Source organism: Salvia miltiorrhiza, chromosome 8, assembly GCF_028751815.1.
Source record: "Salvia miltiorrhiza cultivar Shanhuang (shh) chromosome 8, IMPLAD_Smil_shh, whole genome shotgun sequence".
NCBI lineage: Eukaryota > Viridiplantae > Streptophyta > Magnoliopsida > Lamiales > Lamiaceae > Salvia > Salvia miltiorrhiza.
Genome location: NC_080394.1, coordinates 29978354 through 29999917, shown reverse-complemented (window position 1 = coordinate 29999917; position 21564 = coordinate 29978354). Strand labels below are relative to the sequence as shown.

The 21564-nt window shown below is 35.4% G+C and overlaps 5 protein-coding genes and 1 long non-coding RNA gene across 7 annotated transcripts in view; 4 read left to right on the top strand and 2 right to left on the bottom strand.

The window, feature by feature from the left end:
* Nucleotides 1-21564, bottom strand: part of LOC130997581 (uncharacterized) — a 53503-nt gene that overhangs the window by 16419 nt on the left and 15520 nt on the right. The window contains exon 6 of one of the 2 annotated variants that reach the window (XM_057922945.1): nucleotides 14576-14594. The exons of the other annotated variant lie outside the window; for it this stretch is intronic. The gene's annotated coding sequence lies outside the window, so the exon portion shown is untranslated. Of the gene's footprint in view, nucleotides 1-14575; nucleotides 14595-21564 lie in introns of those variants that run through there. 2 annotated transcript variants of the gene reach the window in all.
* Nucleotides 675-8044, top strand: LOC130997582 (uncharacterized). The gene is made up of 7 exons (XM_057922949.1): nucleotides 675-878; nucleotides 1023-1669; nucleotides 2681-2734; nucleotides 5505-6305; nucleotides 6379-7299; nucleotides 7381-7485; nucleotides 7571-8044. Exons 4-7 carry the CDS (start codon nucleotides 5814-5816, stop codon nucleotides 7865-7867), a joined length of 1815 nt encoding a protein of 604 aa, XP_057778932.1. The 5' UTR covers nucleotides 675-878; nucleotides 1023-1669; nucleotides 2681-2734; nucleotides 5505-5813; the 3' UTR covers nucleotides 7868-8044.
* Nucleotides 8109-9153, bottom strand: LOC130997584 (uncharacterized). Its single transcript, XM_057922951.1, has 2 exons — nucleotides 8621-9153; nucleotides 8109-8546 (listed from the first exon to the last, which is right to left on the bottom strand). The coding sequence occupies exons 1-2, from the start codon at nucleotides 8804-8806 to the stop codon at nucleotides 8274-8276; spliced, it is 459 nt and encodes a 152-aa protein (XP_057778934.1). The 5' UTR covers nucleotides 8807-9153; the 3' UTR covers nucleotides 8109-8273.
* LOC130997585 (uncharacterized) lies at nucleotides 11557-12108 on the top strand. Its single transcript, XM_057922952.1, has one exon. The coding sequence runs from the start codon at nucleotides 11600-11602 to the stop codon at nucleotides 12020-12022; it is 423 nt and encodes a 140-aa protein (XP_057778935.1). The 5' UTR covers nucleotides 11557-11599; the 3' UTR covers nucleotides 12023-12108.
* Nucleotides 15746-16292, top strand: LOC130997586 (histone H4). Its single transcript, XM_057922954.1, has one exon. It carries the CDS (start codon nucleotides 15808-15810, stop codon nucleotides 16117-16119), a length of 312 nt encoding a protein of 103 aa, XP_057778937.1. The 5' UTR covers nucleotides 15746-15807; the 3' UTR covers nucleotides 16120-16292.
* On the top strand, nucleotides 19549-21175 carry LOC130997588 (uncharacterized). Its single transcript, XR_009093128.1, has 2 exons — nucleotides 19549-20282; nucleotides 20878-21175. It is a non-coding gene; the product is annotated as an uncharacterized LOC130997588 (long non-coding RNA).

Here is a 21564-nt window from a genome sequence, read left to right as displayed (position 1 = left end):
TTATGTACATATATATATGTAGCATTTTTTAATTCTAGAATTAATCCCATACATTGCATTGTACATGTATATTAATTTAGTTTAGAAGCTATCACTTATTTAGGCACAATTATATATATAAATATAAATAGGGGGGGGGGGGGGGGGGGAGTTACGGTATTCATACTTTTTTAATATATAAAATACTAATTTTTTAAAATATATGAATTTTATTAGAATACGTCTGAATTCTATAAACAAATATCTGAATTATGAAAAATAAATTTTTTACTATTTTTGAGATTCGAACTTAAGATCATAAATTCATCTAATAAGGTGATGAAAAAATCGTAAATTTTGATGATTTAAGAACTGAAAATAGTTCGTATTTTATATTTTAAAATATATTTTTATTTTAGCATCCTCCTATATATATATATATATATATATATATATATATATATAGGGTGCGGTTATAGTGAGAACCATACTTATCGTGAGAACATAAGAACCATTAAAATCAATGCATCTACTATATAAATTAGGGTTAAGGTGCAGATAGGCCCCTGAACTGTACACCCTTAGAGCGATTTACTCCTCATACTAAGTGTGTGTGCAAAATAGCCCCTAAACTATCAAAAACCTAACATTTAAACCCTCGTGACTAAACGACGCTAGTCAACGTTTGGTCAATTTTTTTTTTTTTTATTTCTGCGGGGCCCACATTTAATTGTTACGCGGGTTTTTCCAACCCCCTTTCATCCCAAACGTCGCCCAAGTATTCCAAAGTAGAGAATTCATCTGAAATCATCCAAACTTCAAGATTGAATCGCCGACTAGCAGGAGAAGCCCGGCTCTGGGAAGAAGAAGGAAACAACGAAGAAGAAGAGGATTTCCAGGTGAGTACGCATAGAGTTTTTATTGTTTGACCAGTATTTTGCCGCATGCAAACCTCTTTGGGGAATTTTTTTTGTTTCTGATTCATCGATTATGGCTTGAACGTGGTTGTGATGTTTTGTCTTGTCGTATGTAATTATGTGCAGTATGGCGCGTCGTGTTAACTTTGTTTTCAACTTTTGGGGTATATGGAAAAAGGATGAAGTTTCTGGTGATTTGATTCACGATGGTTATAATTCTGCTGAGTTTGAGGAAACTATTGATAATATGACTTTTGATCGAATTAACGAAGAATATGAGAAGATATATGGGAGTAAACCTAAGAAAATTTATGCGTGTGATGAGGACTATAAGTTAGAGCTTGGGCTAGTTCACCTTAGGGATTCTAGGCACTGTCATAAGGTGTTAGATTACTTTGAGTTAGTTGGCCAAGAGGAGATACTACTATTTGCTGACCATGACCGAGATCCTATGCCTTCTATCACTCCATTTGCCTTGTTCCCGGATGATAGTGATAATGAGGCAGTAGATGGGGCAGGGGCAGAACCAACTGGGGTGGAAGGGGCAGAACCAACTGGGGTGGAAGGGGCAGAGCCAGGTAGTGTAGTTGAACAAGAGGCAGAGAGGGAGGTTAGGCTTGGAGAGGAGGGTAATGATCATGAGGGAGATGAGGCAGAGACTGAGATTAGTCATGAGAGAGAAGAGGCAGAGAGTGAGCATGATGAGAGAGATTCTGATGATTCCAGTGTGTTTAGTCAGGAATCATCAGATAGTGAGGAAGAAACTAAGGGGGGTGTATTCGTTGTGGAATTTAATGGATTTCTATGGATTTTAAAAGTCTGGGTGTATTCGTTCAAGACTTTTAAAAGTCTGCAGAAATCTGGGTGTATTCGTTCAAGACTTTTAAAAGTCCATATAAATCTCGGTGTATTCGTTTCAGATTTTTTAAAATCCATACAAATCTAGGTGTATTCGTTATTCCATTGACTTAAAATCCATAATGACTTTCATGGATTTCATCCAAAAAATACACACGACGAAATCCGGCCAAGAACCACGAGAATTGAAATCCATGAAGTTTTAAGCGAGCGCTGAGTTCCAGCGCCCGCGGCCAAGAAGCCAGCGAGCGCCGGAACTCAGCACCCGTTGAGAAAGTCCAGTGCCCGCTGTGTTTGAGCGGCCGCTGGGTTGCACCTGAATTAGTGGTTTAATAAACTAGCTAGCTATGTGAGAAGCACCCGCTGGGTTTGAGCGCCCGCTGGAATGAGGATTCCTTTGACTATGCATGACATTTCCTCTCCTGTTCATCCGCAAATGAGCCACTACTGAACTCATCATCATCACTCCATGCATTTTACCTTTTGACTATGCATGGCATTGGATTATTATGGAAGGACGGTGGGCATAAAGATTATGCCAGTTGGGATTCATATGGGTCATATTGAATCAGTTCTGAGCAAGCAGATAAGGAGCTACAGGTTGAGGAGCTAAGGCAACAGTTTGCACGCAAAACTGTGTTGCTCGGAATTGATGATATGGACATATTTAAAGGTTTCCAGCGCTCGCTGGATTCCCAGCGGTCGCTGGGTTTCCAGCGGTGCTGGGACTCAGCGGGCGTTGGTTTTCATGGAATTCAATTCCATAATTGTCCCGTAAAGTCTTCGAAAATCAGTGAAAATCGGGGTGAAATCCAACCACGAATTCTTTGAAAGTCGTCTGGAATCTATGTGAATTCCATGGAATTTAAATTCCATGGACTTTTTAAAATCTGTGGAAATCCACAACGAATACACACTTCTAAGAGTGTGATGGTTGGGTCTGTACAAGATGGGGAGGATGGTAGTTTTGCTTTGGGCATGTAATGACCCGACTTTTTATTAAGGATTATATACTTTTAAATTACTGATTTAAGGATTGATTATGGTAATTAGGGATCAGCTCCATTAATAAAATACGAACTTATATGAATTTGATAATTTATATATGTGATGATTTATTTTTTTTTATTTTCAATAGATGATGCACTCAAAATATATTTTGAGTCCATTAATTTATTGTGGAGAATTTAACACTGAAGTGTTAAATATGAATCTTTTATCGATTGTTTACTTAAGCCCATGAGTAATTTAATTTATGTTAGGGGCAAGCTCAAGTGAATTTTATGCTTCAATGAGAATTAGGCTTATATATCTTAATGTGTTTATATGAGATTAAGCACATATGGTTCTCATTCATCCACATCCCTCTCATTCTTCTATTAAACCAATCACCAATACGTTCACGATTTTCTTCACCTACTACTTCACAATTTTCTTCACCAATACGTTCACAATTTTCTTCACCTACTACTTCACAATTTTCTTCACCAATACGTTCACAATTTTCTTCACCTACTACTTCACAATTTTCTTCACCAATACGTTCACAATTTTCTTCACCTACTACTTCACAATTTTCTTCACCTCTGAAGTCAATCTCCAAATAGAATTTTGCTTCTTTAAAACCTATTCCACTATCTCAACTCACCCATTCCCACCTCTGCAGCAAGTTTTATAAAGTAATAGAGTGAAGATTATTCATCTCATTCAATTCTTCTTCACAATTGGCTTCTAATCTATGCCATATATAAAATCTGCAGAGACTAATACCATACACCTATTCAAGGTATTCCCGTTTCTATTATATTATGTGAAATTTCTGGGGTATAGATGGGAGTGTGGTAAATATTTGTACAAAGTTTCATGTTATTTGAACTTCGTTTACTATCCTTTTAAAATTTGAGAAGTCTACTGCCCGTATCTGTTGAAACTGTCGTGAGGCAGATGATTAAGTTAACTATTTCAGTAACCATATGTTGATATTTAGCTCTCAAATTTTTATGGTATAAATTTATATGCGTTATCTATCTGCATATAAAATTTGGGGTCATTCCGGAAACGTTTGCTATTTTTCAAAGATCTGGACTTTCAGTTGGCAGAAACTGCCGAATCTGGTAGGCGATGGGAAAATCGCTATATCTCTTAAACTACTTGGAGTTTTTCAACACACTTTTTTTTCAATTAAACTAGACTCAAAGAGGTTTCTATTGAAATAAAATTCGACTCCATACGAGTTCGGAGTAAAAGCAGTTTATTAGTTGAAGTTGAATCTATACAGTTTTGTTGAGATGGAAATGATTCAAAATAATTCCTATTAAGGATTTTAAAGTTTTATTGTTGATAAAATATCACTTTTAGTTTATAAATGAGCTATTGATGTGTATGTATATATATTGGAGATTGGCATTATTAAATGGGGAAAAGGAAAACGTTTTATGTTTATAGAATTATTCTTTATTTATAATAGATAAATAAATGAATAAAATGGAATTTCCTACATCCTCAAAGGTACATGAAGTATTTTGATAAAGGAAGAACGATTGTATATGAGTTAGATATAGTCGTTTAAGGAAATATGGGTAGTTAGAGAAATGAGTGAATAAGTGATTCACTGCATTTGTTGTTATCTTTTCTATTATTCACTCGAACACATGTTTTCGTGTTATCAAAGGTTCAAATAAACAAAAGCGTCTGAGTAACCTATCGCGCTAAGGAAAGAGAATCGTTGTCTTAAGTAGCAAAACACTGCAATCAGGTGGGCATTACTTTTACTATACGTATATAGAGATCCCCTGCGTGTCGTAGGCCTCTTATACGAATGAATGCATGAGATGATTTAACTGTTAATTTCAGTTTTATATATCTATCAAACGAGTTTAATGCTACCTTTGAACAAGTTATTTCGTTACAAATCTTTGAACTGGAAAATATTACAACTGTTGTCTTGCCATAAAATGTTTAAATTTTAGTATGATATCTATCTGCTTTGGCTTTGCCAATGATGCAATCGAATTCGGGTCCTGAGCAGTTGATAGCTATCCTGCCAGGACTAGTGTACACCAGTGACCGTGAGTCATCTAGCGGGTTGGCCGGTCAAGTGACCGTGAGAGGTGGCCACCTCTCCGGCACACAGTTCCAGATATGATAGATTACAAGAGAACTTAGTCTGCAGACGAACTTTAAGAATCACAAATGAACTTAGTAAGCTTGGGCCTTTTTAGCGAAAAACTCCCTTGCTGTACTGTTTATGATGGCATGACAATTTACAGTTTTGAAGCATGTATTTTTATACCTAGGCATACGTGCCCACTGAGTGCTTTTGTACTCAGCCCTGCATATGTTTTCTAAATGTGCAGGTTGAGCTGATGTGATGATGGTGCTGCAATGAGCGGAGTCTCCAGGGTTGTTAATAAATAGTTAACCTGTCTAGAATATGTCTTCATACATATGTCTAGCTACTTTCCGCTGCAAGATGTTGTTGATGTTATAGTATGTTATGTCATACTTTGAGTCTTAAGAGAATGGTTTCATATGATGTATAACTTGATTAATGATATTAATTAAGTTTTATGCTGTCTTTCATAGACTATTTTCAATTGAGTATTCATGAATAAAAATGACGAGTTTTATTAAGATGAGTAAGTTTTACGGCTATAAATGACGCCCCTTTTCTTCCCCTTCTTCTTTAACCCCATCCCTAGTCGTAGATCACTCGGCTTAACTATCCTTAGTTAGGGCGGGCTGTGACAGGGCATGACTTTTGCAAATGCCCAGGATGCTAGGGATGCTATACATGCATATGGGGTGAAGTTTGGGTACAAATTGAAGTTCCTTAAAAATGAACCTAAGAGAATAAGAGTTGTTTGTATGAATGAAGCACAATGTCCATTTGTTATTCATGTGTCTAATGATGGTGATGTAGAAGGGTTAGTTGTGAAGACCTTAGTGGTTGATCATACATGTAACAAGTAGAGGGAAGTTCCAAGTGCCAGTCAAGGTTATCTTGCTAAGTATTTTAAGAATGCTGTATATAGAAACCCAAAGTTCACTAGTAAAGATATGCAAGGCCATGTAAAGGAGCATCTTAAGTTGCATGTGAGTCTTCACAAGTGTAAGAGGGCTAAGAAAGACATCATAACTAACCTTGAGGGCAGCTACAAGGAAGAATTCAATAGGCTTTGTGCATATATTGAAAAGGTTAAGGAAGTCATGCCCGGTACAAAAATGGAGCTTGGTTTGTCTGTTGAACAGTTAGAGAGCAACAAAAGAGTCTTCAAGAAGTTGTTTGTTATGTTGGAGCCATTGAAACAGAACTGGTTGGGAGGGTGTAGGAAGTTGATTTGTCTTGATGGATGCCATCTAAAGGGGGTCACCTTTGGCTGCCTTTTGACAGCAGTGGGAAAGGATGGCAATGATGGGATATTGCCTATAGCTTGGGCTGTTGTAAACAAGGAAAACAAAAGTAACTGGACATGGTTTGTGAGACATCTAAAGCAAGATTTACAGCTTGAGGGAGGAGAGAACATCACCATAATCTCAGATATGCAGAAGGTACTCAATTACTTAGTTTTAGATGCCACATCAGATTTTATTACACATGACTAATTCATCTTTGATGTAACAGGGTTTGATGGAAGCTGTGAAAGACATAATTCCATATGCTGAGCACCGGTGGTGTGCAAGGCATATATATGCCAACTGGGCTAAGAAGTGGAGAGGAGAGGAGATGAAGAAGAGATTTTGGATTGCAGCATGGAGTAGCTTTGATGAAGAGTTCAAACTGAACATGGCCAAACTGAGGAGCATAAACAAGAAGGCCCATGATGAGCTTCTACACTACCCTCCTGCTCACTGGTCCAGGGCATATCAAAGCACCAGATGCTCTACAAACATGGTAGATAACAATTGCTCTGAGTCTTTTAATTCTAGCATAAGTGATGCAAGACACAAACCTATTATCAGCATGCTAGAGGATATTAGGTTGCTTGCCATGAAGAGAATTAGGGAGAGGAAAACTGGATTGGATAGTTGGAAGAGTGTCTGGTCCCCATCTGCAATGAAAACATTTGAAGCAAATAAGAGTGACTCAGTGTACTGTAATGTGGTGTGGAATGGTGAGTATGGGTATGAGGTGACTGATGGATTGGATAGACACATAGTGTTTATTGATACAAAGACTTGCACCTGTAGGGGTTGGGACTTGACTGGAATCCCATGTTCACATGCCATCGCTTCTTTTTTTTCAAGCTCACTGGATCCACTTCTTTCCATTAGTGAGTGTTACCACAGGGACACATATGCCAAAACATATGAACACTTGATCCAACCACTGCCCGGTGTGAAGTTTTGGAATGTGAAAGCTCAAGATGCCATAGAACCACCCCAAGTGGAAAAGAAGATAGGACGGCCTAAGAAGAACAGAGTGAGAGCAGCTCACGAGCCAAAGAAGAAGCACAAGTTGTCAAGAGTGGGGAAAAAACAACACTGCACCCTCTGTAGGAGTGCAACCCACAAGAAAATGACATGTCCACTGAACCCTACTAAGGTATTATCACAGGATATCTAATTTGCATTCACTTAACTAATATGTAGCATAAAATTTTATTTACTTGTGTAAAATGTGTAGGTGAACAAAGAAGCAGAGTGTTCCACCTCAACTAAAGCTAAAGGAAAAGCACCAGTAGGACTCGGACTATATGTCAATGAAGAAACAGGAAAACAAATTCTAAATGTAAGTTATTAGATACAACTGGACTCCATTGTTGATAGAACTGAACTAAATGACTCATAGTGTTTCCTCTCAATGTTTGTTACAGCCCGGAGGATCACAGTCTTTAGTCATAAATGAGGGGACTCCAAGAGAATCAGAACCAAATGTCAGATTTGCTATCCCCAATGAGAGAGAGCTCAGATTGCAAAAGAGAATGGAGAAGAGGAAGAGCAGTCCACCAACCACATCAGTTGGTCCTTCCTCGAAGATCAAGAAGACAGGAACAAAGCCTTTTAAGGCTCCAAGAGACAAAACACAGGAACAACACCAAGAACCAGTGCTTAGAAGGTCTCCTAGGAGACTAAATGTGGTGTCAACTGCAGGATCAACAACCCACAGTTGATATCACCTTTGTCATCTTGTTAAGAAGTACTTTAAAACTGATTTTATGTGTTTTCATTTGTTTTGAGTGGTTATAATGGTTTGGATATTAGCTTTTGCAGCCATCACTCACTTGAAAACTGGCATTTTGCCCATGACTTGTGAATTTAATGATATGTTTTATGTTATACTTGTTCAATCTTCTTTGTGATTCATACACTCTCTCTAGTTGATGTATTTTGGATATTAACACTAAATGGTAGCAACATAATGTCAACTATATTAACACCAAAATCCATTACAGAAGTTCATCAACAAAAACTAACAACGATGAAGCCAATACAGATGTTCATCAACCAAAAACTAACAACAATAAAGCAATATTTCAGATGTTCATTCTTACATCAACCACCAAACTAATTCTCCAACTATGCTAGAACTACATAGATTAACACCAACCAAGTTACAAACAAAATGCTAACAAGAAATCTATTTGTGTTTCTTGCTCTTTTGGAATCATCTTTCAAATCTTGAACCATGTCCCAGATAAGACCAATATCAGCTTCTAAATCAGTAGGAGTGGCTGATCTTGGTGCAATTTCTGTAAGCTTCAAGTTCTCAATCCTCAACTCATTTATAACTTCAATAGCTCTCTCGCCCATAGGTTCATCGTACCATTTGAAAAATCGACATTTTTTGGTCTACAAACATTCAAAAATTAATTCAAATCAAAACTTCACACATCAAGAAATTTTGTATGAAAAAAAATCATTACCTTCCAATTTTGGCACCCATAGAACCTTCTTCCGGGATTGTCTTCAGTCCACGAAGTTCTTATCGGTGATTTCAACCTCTCACCTTCAATAACGCAAAAACAATACGTCGAATCACCCAAACACTCGTTCCTTCTCTGCCGCCAATCCCGTGACTGGGTAGAAGCATTACCTGAGTGGAAACTCATGGTACGATCTCGAATACCAACAATAATGGAAAACCCTACACTAGTTCAACGTGATTTGGTGTATTTCTCACCAATTTATAACCCCTAAACGCGAATTAGGGTTCTGCGATCCCTAAAATTGCCCCAAATCAAATGGCCGTTGTAAAGCATTGCAATGAGGGCCCCGCAATTTTGAAATAAAAAAAAAAAAAAATTGACCAAACGTTGACTAACGTCGTTTAGTCACGAGGGTTTAAATGTTAGGTTTTTGATAGTTTAGGGGCTATTTTGCACACACACTTAGTATGGGGAGTAAATCGCTCTAAGGGTGTACAGTTCAGGGGCCTATCTGCACCTTAACCCTATAAATTAATGCATTCGCTATTAAATTTAATGCATCCGAAAATAATAAAATTTTTGCTCCCTTCAGGATTCGAACCCAGGATCTGCATTCATCCACCAAGATGATGCATCCACCGTAGATCTTGATGATCGAATGGTTTAAAATGGTTCTCTGTTCTAATTTTATTTAGTGGTTCTTATTTGAATCTCTCCCTATATATATATATATATATATATATATATATATATATATATATATAGGGAGAGGTTCAAATAAGAACCACTAATAAAATAAGAACGGAGAATCATTTTAAGCCATTCGATCATCAAGATCTACGGTGGATGCATCATCTTGGTGGATGGATGCAGGTGCTGGGTTCGAATCCTGAAGGGAGCAAAAAAATTATTTTTTTCGGATGCATTAAATTTAATAGCGGATGCATTAATTTGTATAGCAGATGCAGTAATTTTATTGGTTCTTATGTTCTCACGATAATTGTGGTTCTCACTATAACCGCACCCTATATATATATATATATATATATATATATATATATATATACTCTCTTTGTGAAATTATTCAATTGAAATCCTTTTTTCTTTAAAAAAAAAGGAATACAAGAGTCAATTGTTAGGTTCGAATGTGAAATTCTTCAAAATTATAATATATAAAAGTTGGAAATTACGATAGATGAATTGAAATCTTATTTACTAATTAAAAATAAGGTATTTTTTCGATTGTCGATCTAATTTATTCTAAGTTCAAATGAATTCTAAATTTCTTCAAATTTCAATAAATTTTTTAGAAAATAATCTAATATTATTCTATGAAAAAATCGGAGTGTTACAAATGTATGATATATATCATAAAATAAAAAAAGACGACACTTATTGTGGACGGATGGAGTATCATTTAAGTTGATTTTACTTGATTCATATACCATCGAAAGAATTAGATTGAAGAAATTCTATTTTTGAGAATATAAATACTCAATCATGTATTTTATCACTCCCTCGTTCTATAGATTTTAGATTTATTATATCTTATCAATCCCTCGGGGTGTGTTTAATTATTTCAGACTATTAACCTTGATAGATAAAAATAGTAAGAATAATCACTTGTTTAATTAATAGATTGAAACTTAATTTGAGATCACAAGACCCTTTATTATTTATAGGGCAAAGGTGCAGATTGGTCCCTGAACTCGACCCCCTTAGAGCGTTTACCCCCCCCATACTCGGTCAAGGTGTGTTGATCTCCCTGAACTCCCGAGAAAAAGGTGCATTTTACCCTTTGCGTTTAACGGCGGTTTAACGCCGTTAAACGATTTTTCTTTCTCTTAAAAAAAAAATTCTGGTCATCTTCTCCGACTGAATTTCTTCAATTCTCCAGCGACATTCATCTGTCGAAAGGAAAAATCTTGTCGGCGCCACTAAAGGGTTTCAATTTCGATAAAGCTGCCATGAACCACATTCTCACTAGGAATCTCCCACCTCTTCTTCACATGAACCTCGCTTTCATTAGCCCTCGTCTTTCCCAGGGATAAAGACCTCTTCTTCTCTACCCCTTTGCCCATGTATCCATCATTCTCCGGCAGAGATCTCTTCCTCATTGCTGAAGCTTGAGACGACGCGTTGTTTTGGTTGTACCTACTCGCCACCACCCTCCCCCGCCTAAACGCTTTCTTGTTGGGGCCGATTTCTCGCCATCTCTGAAGAGCTTCTTCTGCTGAACAGAGCTCATCACAAAATCCTCCTTCTTCGGCCGATTTCTGGACATCTTCTCCGACTGGATTTCTTCAATTTTCTAGGTTTTAATTTCGAATCGATTTTCAAAGCTAAAGGGTTTTCAAAAGAATTTGTGATGACAAAGGGCAAAGAATTAAGGTGTCAAAATTAGCATGAAATTCAGATTCTTGCTGAATAGGTCACACACTCGAAACACCAGAAAATTCGAACGCCGCCGCCGCTGCAGATCTGCTCCGGTTACGCCAGAAATACTGGAAGAAACGACGTTTATCGGCTGTTTGGTTCGTGGGTTTAGTTGCACCTTTTTCTCGGGAGTTCAGGGAGGTTAATGCGCCTTGACCAAGTATGGGGGGTAAACGCTCTAGGGAAGTCGAGTTCAGGGACCAATCTGCACCTTTGCCCTTATTTATATTATTTGAACTAATTTTACTTAATTCGCATCTTATTAAAATGATGAATTAAATTGAAAAAAATCTGACTCTTTAAAATAAAAATACCTAATCATGCAAAATTAACATTTCCTCGTTCTATTAGATTTTAGATTAATTCTACGTACGGGGCCTAGGCTTTTAATCTCTCTCTCTCTCTCTATTTATTGAAGAAGAAAAGTGAAGGTTGAGGAGTTAGTCATTTGTGTCACCCTCTAACCAACTCAACTAACATATAAAACCGTTGTTGTTGATTTTCATCCCTAAATTAGTTGAGATTAGGTCCTCCAATCCAATGATGCCAACCTCTCTCTCTATATCATTTCATTTCACTAATTTCCCATTAATTCCAACATCACGCAAAACTATGAGGTTCGATTTCATCCCCAACTCAGTTCTCCAAAGGCTGCCCGTGCTGCTCTACGCTGCCACGTGGACGACTATCCTCACCGTGACGGTGGCCGTGGCGTCCTTCACCCCGGAGATGGCGTTTGTTTCTGCCGTCAATCCAACCTCTTCTTTATCGCTGGCGTGCGCCGCCTCCGTTAGGCTACCGTTAGATGTTCCGTCCCACAATTTCTGCTTCCCGCCTTCGCTTTTCAAGCGGTCGGGAATCGACATATTTGTGCCGCCAATCTTCGCAGCTGCCATCGTAGCTTCCTCGGCTTGTGTTGTTAAAGCTATGGGATTATGGGAGGCTGAAGATAACCACATCTGATTTTTCGCTTCATTTTTTTATTTTTTCACAGATTGATTGTGTTCACTTCATTTTTTATAATGTTTTTCCCACTTATTCTTTTAGTACTTGCACTGTTTTCTCGAACTTGGGTTGGTTTGATTAATAAGATATGAAATAATATATCATATCAACATACATTACGATTTTGATAAAATTCAACATACCAAAATAAATCACTCGTATCTATATCTATATCTATATCTACATCCATATAAAAGGAGAATCGCTTCTAAAGTAAATTATATTTTTCTACCAAACTTATCTTATTTTTAAGAATTAATTATTTTATTAATTTTATTTGTTTGTTCATTTCATCTACTCTAAATCATACAAATATCTTTTTGTTATAATTTTTAGAGTTCGAGGGTTTTTTAGGACAATAACTTAGATTGATTTGGAAATTAGGACAATAACTTTCGGACTTGTAAAAATAGGACACTAATTATTTTTTAGAGTAAAATAGGACACTAATTAATAAGTGTTGCATCCGCAGGACATTTTTTAGTCAATTATCGACTGAAAAATGTCCTATTTTTACGACACTTATTAATTAGTGTCCTATTTTACTCTAAAAAATAATTAGTGTCCTATTTTTACAAGTCCGAAAGTTATTGTCCTAATTTCCAAATCAATCTAAGTTACTGTCCTAAAAAATCCCTTGACTCTAATTTTTATACTCATATAATTTATCACATTTTCATGATTTGTAATTTTTATTTTAAAATAAGTGTGTAGCCTAACTCTACATTGACCATATTAAGTAATAACAATATTTTTTTTATCTAAAATGATTATAAAATGTTCAGTAAATATATATAAAATATTTAATAAACATATATAAAATTATCAAAACAGTAATATAGAAGATTTATGATTATATTATATATGGACTTTTAACATGTGTATTTATTTATTCTTTCTTTTATGAACATTTAGTCGACAAGTATAAAAGAAGATTTGAACATTTAAGATTAATCAAGTTATTATAATCTATATCTACATAACATATATAATAACGACTACATATTGTGGTAATTAGTAACTTCTATTTTCAATTAATTTTCCTGTATAGTTTCTAAAAATGATATGTATAAATGACATATCATACTTATGTGTTGATAATTTTGAATCAACAATTAATTATGAATGTTACAATGACAAAACTCATGGCAACAAATAAATTTTAATAGTTTAACAATTAATTATGAACGTTACAATGACAAAACTCATGGCAACAAAAAAATTTTAATAGTTTAATTGAATGTTATAACTTCCAAATAATCTATATAATCGTTTAAACATAATAACTCTCAATATCAATATTATACGTAATCAAAGTAATTTATCACTCACACACACAAACATAAAAGATTACATTTCCACCTTTAAACATTTGAGAACATTATAGAGCACATTATAGAGCAGTACCTCTCAATGAAGACAAGTGATTTACTACATTTATTACAAACTTTACTACATTGTATATCACGTCTCATGGTAGATTATCTGTTGGTAATAAGTGAGATGTCATTGTGTTCGTGGTACTCTGGATTACCGTCCGCAGTCGGGATGCAATAATATATAACCTTTTCGATTGGAGTGTTATTTTTTTCCGCTGGTCTGGGTACTGAGATTTCTCTATCGTTAATAGTCATAGCCAGGGCTGTACCTATGTCTCACGAGGCTCTAAGAGAGAATTTTAAAATAGTTCTCTATAGTGCATTTTTTTTTCATGATATCAATTAATATAGTATTTGATATTTAGCAAAACATAAAATCACCAACTTTTAAGAATTGTAAAAGAAACAATATGAATAGACAATTATGTCTTACTTTAAAGCAAATACAATATGTTAGAAGCAAAAGTTTCTTAGCTCTATCTAGTTCAATAACCATTTTTTTAACTTGATCTATGACATGATGAAATCCATACTCTTTGAATTCATCAAACAATGAGATGAATCCTTGTAAAAATATAATATTAATACAATGTATACTAGAAAAAATAGGCCCCCAAAAATTTAGGGTCCTGGACAATCACTTAGGCTACATTTATCCATGACCATCTACCACCGGTCATAACTAGAAGATAAAAAGATTAAACCAAAAAATTAATAAAATATTGGTAAGCATGATAACCGATTGTCCAAAAAAACCGCAGACCAACCAAGGTCATCAACCTTTTCAATTAAATGAGATAATGCCATTTGGCATTTTATAATTAAAAAATATGACAATAAATAATAAAAAAGAAAAAATATTTAGGTTGTAGTAGGTTATTGATAAAGTATAAAAGTTGTTAAATTATAGGTTGTGTATGCGGAAGAGAGAGAAATAATTTTTTTATTAAAAAATTGGGTTGGTGTAGGTTGTTGATAAAGATAGTCTTATTGTGCCTATGCCTAGTTACGGTCTGTCATAGCCGGACAGAACCATAGCTTTTTGTCATGGTGATTGGTGGAGTAATATTACCGTAGGGATCATCACATGTTCCTATTTGCATGAATTTGCATGTTCCTATTGGGCATCTCATGAATTTGCATCCATGCATCTGATTAGGTAAGTGTGATTAGTTTTAAATGTAAATTGTGATACTCCCTCCGTCCCACGAAGCATGACACAGTTTCCTTTTTGGTCTGTCCCACGAAGCATGACACGTTTCTAAAAATGGTAAAAAATTTACCCTTTATTCACATTTTCACTTTTTCACCTACCACATTTAACACACAAAATACCAATTTCTTAATTCCCGTGCCGAAAAGAAGTGTGTCATGCTTCATGGGACGGAGGGAGTATCTTTTATTGCAAATTAGAATAAAAAGTTGCCCATCCAAAAAATTCATCGTGTTCAAAAATAAATTATGAATATTCTACAAAATGTGAAAAAATGGAAGAAATATGTAAACATATCATTTCCATACTTTTCATGGAAGAGAACACTGTACACTCATCATTATCAACAAAAACAAACAAGACCAATGGGCCAGGTTTTCTAATAGAAAAATGAAAAATCGTAAAAATCACAATCTAATTACTAAAAGATACCTAAATAAATATTTGATGTTGTTTCATTATAAATATCTCATTTTCCTTAGCAAATAATTAAGAGAGTTTAATAGATTCACCCACCCTACTTTCTTTATATACCGTCTTTTAAAATAATACTTAAATAATTTCAAACAACTCATTTGAAGTATTTTCCCAAAAATAATAGAACAATTCTAATGAGACAGATGAAGTATCATATGACTATATGAGGTATATATCATACTAATAGAAATATTAGATTTTTTTTTTTTTTTTGAGATGGAGAAATATTAGAAAACTAAAAGAGAGGATAATAGAAATACTAGCTACTAATTTTTGAATTAAATAATTTAATATGGCGGGTGGGATCCGGATCCGAAAGAACAGTTCCCGATTTTGGAAGTGGGTCACGATCTGGACGTGGAAGTGGACTCATGGACCCTTTTCACGTAATCAATTTTCCCCCTTTTTTCTCTCACACTAAAAAACCACAATCCGCATCAACCATCCAGCTGTCAACTATCCACCGTCGATCCATCCCTTATCTACGGTCAGATAAAGCCCAATGACCATTACGCGGATAACCATCTCCAGCCGTTCCCCAAAATCTGAAATCCAACGGCTCTCAGTAATCTCCAACTCCTGCCGTCTCTTATATAAACGCATCCGAGTTTTCCACCAACCATTCACACAATCTAAATTGAAAAAAAACTCGTCATTTATTCATCATCAACAAAATGTCTGGGCGCGGCAAAGGAGGCAAGGGTTTGGGAAAGGGAGGAGCGAAACGACACCGTAAGGTGTTGAGAGATAACATTCAGGGGATCACGAAGCCGGCCATCCGTCGTCTGGCTCGTCGTGGTGGTGTCAAGCGTATCAGCGGCCTCATCTATGAGGAGACTCGTGGCGTGCTCAAGATCTTTTTGGAGAATGTCATCCGCGATGCTGTCACCTACACCGAGCACGCTCGCCGGAAAACTGTCACCGCCATGGATGTTGTGTACGCTCTGAAGAGGCAGGGACGCACTCTTTATGGCTTTGGCGGCTGAGATCTTAGGATTGGTTGTAAATGACCTACTTGGTAGAAATTAGGTATTTTAGTGTTGTGTTTTTTGGAATTTGCTAGGTTGTAGCTTGATCGTTACTATCGTCTATTATGATCCATCTCAGATCTTATCCTTTGCTGAGTTTAAATTGAAATGAATGCTTCAAGTTTCTCTCAGATTTTGTTTTGAATTTATCTTCTTTTCATTTAGCTATCGTTACTGAATGGATTCATTCAAGCTATGAAAGTTATCATCTCTCGAATTGGGAATTGAGATTTCATTTTTGAATACATAGCTAAAGAAGCTAAGTGAATCGGCCCAAAAGATACAAAATACAAATATACAAACTTCAAGCGGCGAATTAATTGACAAATTCAAAAATTTAAGTGGGCTTGTTTGGGTGATCTGAAGAAGACTCAAGAATAACTTCAAATTTAGTTCATAAAAGATGAAGGATAAGTTATCCTTTATCTGGATAACTAGAATTTATAAATCCTCGACTCCTCATTTTTATTAAATCTTATGTAAAATTAATGAAGTCATAATTAGGCTTAATTAAATAGTACTATTAAATGTTTCCTGTTCCTTTTTTAGTTTGTCCCTGACCTGTTTTTCAAAAATAATAAAAAATTTATTTTTTATTCACTTTTACATTTTGTCACCTAATTATCGTGCCTAAAAGAATTAGATTATGCTCATGGAACGAAGAGACTCGTTAACAAAAGCAAACAGATTTTGTCGAGATAAACAACAAATTTTCTAATGATATCACGTTTTCTAAATTTTGAAAATGAGTACATAATTTTTAATATTTGTTGCAATAATGATACAAGGGCATCGAAAAAGAGTAGTGCTATTTGGACAAAATTTGTCCGGACAAAAATAAGGTTACAAATTTTTTAAAATCGATTTATTTATAAATTTTGATTCAAATTTAAAAAGATTTAGTTAGTTTTATTGTTTTCTCCATATTGTAGTTTTTTCGTAATTTTTTAACAATTTTTTTATTTTTTGTTATTTTATTTGTAGTTTGTGTACTTTAAAAATAGTGTTAATAGGCAAAAATGCCCTTTTCTTATAAACACTTGTAAAAATGTCCACTTTCACTTATGAAAGTGGACATTTTTACAAGTGTTTATAAGAAAAGGACATTTTTGCAAATGCCCCTTAAAAATAATACTAATAATTAAAAAGGTTATCAAAAAATTACAATATAAAGAAAACAATAAAATTAGCTATATCCTATTTTATTTTGAATCAAAATTTTTAAATAAATTTATTTTATAAAGTATTTAATCATATTTTGTCCGGACAAATTTTGTCCAAATAACATTATGCTGCAGAACTTGTGACAGCTCGGAAATTTATGTGGCACCACCTTTATGGCGCCATGCATATATACTAGTGCCACATTGATTATGTTTGTGCCAAAAATTGAGCTAGTGATTATTAAAAACACTATTTTAATTTTGCATAATATTTTGCCAAAATATGCTATATTTCCTCATTTTAAAGCTAAATCCAGATATACTACTCCCTCCGTCCACAATTTAATGCCCTACTTGGGTCCTGGCACGGAGACTAAGAAAGCTGAAAAAGGTGATGTGGATGAAATATAAGGGTAGTTGACTAAAGTGATAAAGTAGTTGACTAAAGTGATAAAGTGATAAAGTGTGGTAAATATAGAATATAAAAGTGAAAAAGGTGTTTGAAGGTGGGTCCATTAGTGGCAAATGGTAGTAAATATAGAAAAAGTAGGAGAGTAAAAGGGTACAAAAAGCAAAACAGGGCATTAATTTGTGGACAGTACGGGTTTTAAGGAAAATAGAATAAATATAATACACCCTCCGTCCCCAAAATAAGTTCCTCTTTGGGGACAGCACGGGTTTTAAGGAAAATGATAAAGTGTATTGATAGTGGAAAAAAAATATGTTATAATTAGTATTGAGAGTTGTGAAAAGGTGAAAAAATGTTACTAGTATTGGGAGTGGTGAAAAAGTGAAAAGTAAGAATAAATAAAGTATTATTAGTGGTGGGGTTGTAATACCCCGTTTACCCGAGCTAAATTTAAAATAATTTTTGAACTTAGATAGTAAGATGATTCACGCCGGATAAAAAAAAAAAAGAATTTATTTTTAATTCCAACAAAAGTAATTTACAAAATTATTTGTAAATTTAGTTATTTAAATTCTTATGCATTTCATATTTATTTAAATCAAGTATTGAGCATTGAGTATTTATCAAGATATTTATTTAGCGAACCCTGAGAAAATTCTACAGTTCCAATGATCCAACCGTGAGAGTTTTTAATTGTCAAATCATCCCTTCAATTTATTCACACTCAACGTTTTATCTGCCATACTTTTTTTTTTTTCTCTTACTCTTCCTAAATCGAATACATAAAGTAACTTTTCCAATAAGCTGTTGGCCATGCCTTCTCCACTTTCAGATACATTTTACTACATTAAAAAAATTAGCTAAAGTCTCATCCACCACTTATTCCCACCCTGTACCTACTCTCTTTCCAAGTCATGTTTCCACTGTACCTACTCTCTTTCCAAGTCATGTTTCCACTCTTCTCCTACGCCAATAACTCATAATCACCAACCTCAACATATACTCCTTCAAAGAGCTCAAATTCAGCCAAGAACAACAGGAAGCACTATGACAACAGCCACACGCCTCAACATATAGTTCCAAAGGTTCATCTAGGTACTCCCTTGCCTATTCTACTCAACCAGTTTCGTTTTAGCAATTCACCAAATTTTCATGAGCATTAAACTGCATAAGATTTCATTTTTTATAAGCATGATAAAAAAAAAAAATGTGAACTTTACTTGATGATGCATACAGTATAAATTCATGTACTGCTTTTACAATGGAACAATAAAAAGAGAAATAGAGAAATGTTATGTATGCTGTATGAATCGAATTGAGTCTTGAGCTTTGTCGGGTGTGGGCTGTGTGGTTGTAAGTGTCGAGTTTGGGGGGGATGAGTCTCCTGTCCTTGTGTGTCCGAGTCAGGGGAGGGAGTGAGACAGCCGGCGGCTGCTCACGGCCGGCAACGGCGCGGCGGCAGGCGGCGCTCAGTCCCTGTTCTGCCAGAAAACAAGAGAGGAGAGGAGAGAGTTTAGGATTTCAGTTTTCAAATAAAAAAAAAAGAGAGAGAAAGGGGAGGACAGAAGAAGATGGGGGAGAGGGATGGCGGCGGCGGCGGCCGGCGCTGCTGCCGTCCGCCGGAGAAGAGAAGAAGGTGAGGGAGGGGGAAGGCTGCAGCAGCAGCTGCGTGTGTGCGTGTGTTTGTGTTGTGAGTGTGACCGAGAGAGAGAGAGTAGGGAAGAAAAGGGGGTGGGATGTTGGGCTTTAGGTTTGGGCTTGAGGGTGGATTTGAATTATGGGCCGAGTCAGTGGGCTTACGATTTTGGGCCGATTTTCTTTGTTTAATTTTCAGTTGGGCCTTTATTTTATTAAAACAGATGGGCCTTATTTAAATACCACTTGGGCCGATTTTTTTTAAGGAAAATGTTGGGCCTTAATTCAATTATTTAATAGATGGCCCTATTATTGTTTAATTAACTTGGGCTGCCCATTTTATAGTGGGCTGCGAAAATTTTTAAGAAAAAGGGGGAGGTCCTTGATTTAATTATTTTAAATGGGCTGCCCATTATTTATTAATTGGACTTATAGTAAGGTTTGAATAATTTTTATTTAAAGAATAATTTGCATAATAATATTATTATTATTATTATGTGCATATACGATTAAGCATGAGATGATTTGTATAATAATATTATATCATTATTATGTGCATATTTTAAGTAATTACTTACCATATGCTAAGTATGCATTTGCATCATGCAATAAAAGTATTTATGATTTAATTGGTTTTATTTATAAATCCAATTATTTAAGAAAATTTAGTAAGAATATTGTTGGTGTTCTTAACTCAAGAGAAATATTTTCAAGTATTTAATTATTTATTCATTAAATTTTGAAAACCCGGCTAAGTGAATCATAGAATTTTACGCACTACACCATGACTTAAGATTAGATTCAAGGAGACCTATTGAGAATAGATTTCTTGTAGGCTTTGAGCATCAAGGGGATTAGCACTGCTTTCCCAAGACAGGTTATGTGATTATGATCTTCAGGCTTTGCCTATCCAAGTGGGCATTACTTTTACTATACGTATATAGAGATCCCCTGCGTGTCGTAGGCCTCTTATACGAATATATGCATGAGATGATTTTAACTGTTAATTTCAGTTTATTATTATGCCCAAATGATAAATGACTCTTATGAAATGAAAATGAAATGTTCATGAAATGAAATGAAATGTTTATGAAATGATTGACTGCCAAAATGTTTATGTTTTTATATGTATCCTATCTGTGTTGGTTCGCCAACTTTAAAGGAAATCCAATTGGGATCCTATGCTAGACAAAGGTCGCTAGCTAGGGTTAACGTGTACACTTATGGAGACCGCGAGTCGCTTGCGACCGGTCTTGGCGTCCGTGGTAAGGAGGCCTCCTTCCCGGCGCGTGACAGAAAGGAACAGATATGGATCATATGAAGGAAAATGATCGGCCGATCGACTTTATGAAAATGAAAGAAATATTTTAGTAAGCGCAGGTCATTTAAGAAAACCCCTGTGTGTTACTGTTATGGCAGTTCAATTTATATATGTATGCATGTTGTATTTTCGGCTATGCCCACTGAGTATCTTTATACTCAGCCCTGCATGTATTTCTAAATGTGCAGGTTGAGCAGTTGATGGAATGGAATGATGTTGAGCGGGTGTTCCTTTAACATTTCAAGAAATGTAACCTTGAGTATACATCTTCATATGTATATCTCACACGTTTTCCGCTGCAAAGCACTTTGATTAGGATAGCTCTATGTTATGAAGTTGTTACACGTGTTATTGGGTAAACCACCTTAATCAGTTCTCTTTTATGTGTATGTTTTATAAGTATCCAAATGATCATATATGATCCTAGCTTTTTATCTATGAGTGACATTTCCATATACTTTAATGTTAAGTAATTGTCCATTTCCATTTCTTATTGTTCACCCCAAGTCATAACCCCTGTTAACCCGTCATTGGGATAGTGGGCTGTGACAGAGTGGTATCAGAGCGGTTCGTTCGCTCTGACCCTAGAAACCTTATTCTAAAGAGTCGAGTCTAGTTTGATTCTTTAGACTTACATGGGTTCATATGGCACCGCTCAACACTCCATTGCATCGTGCTCAATCAAGGAAAGAAGGTAACTGCAGTTTCAACGTTTTAAAGATGTTAATGTTCTAAAATGCTTCATGAATATGTTTATGTGAAGAGCATGTTATGATGAAATGTTGAATGTTTTGCCTTTCATGGCATATTTTCGCAGTCTATGATGTTATGATCAGATGAATGATAGAAAAGTGACATATGTTTTCCCGGAGAAC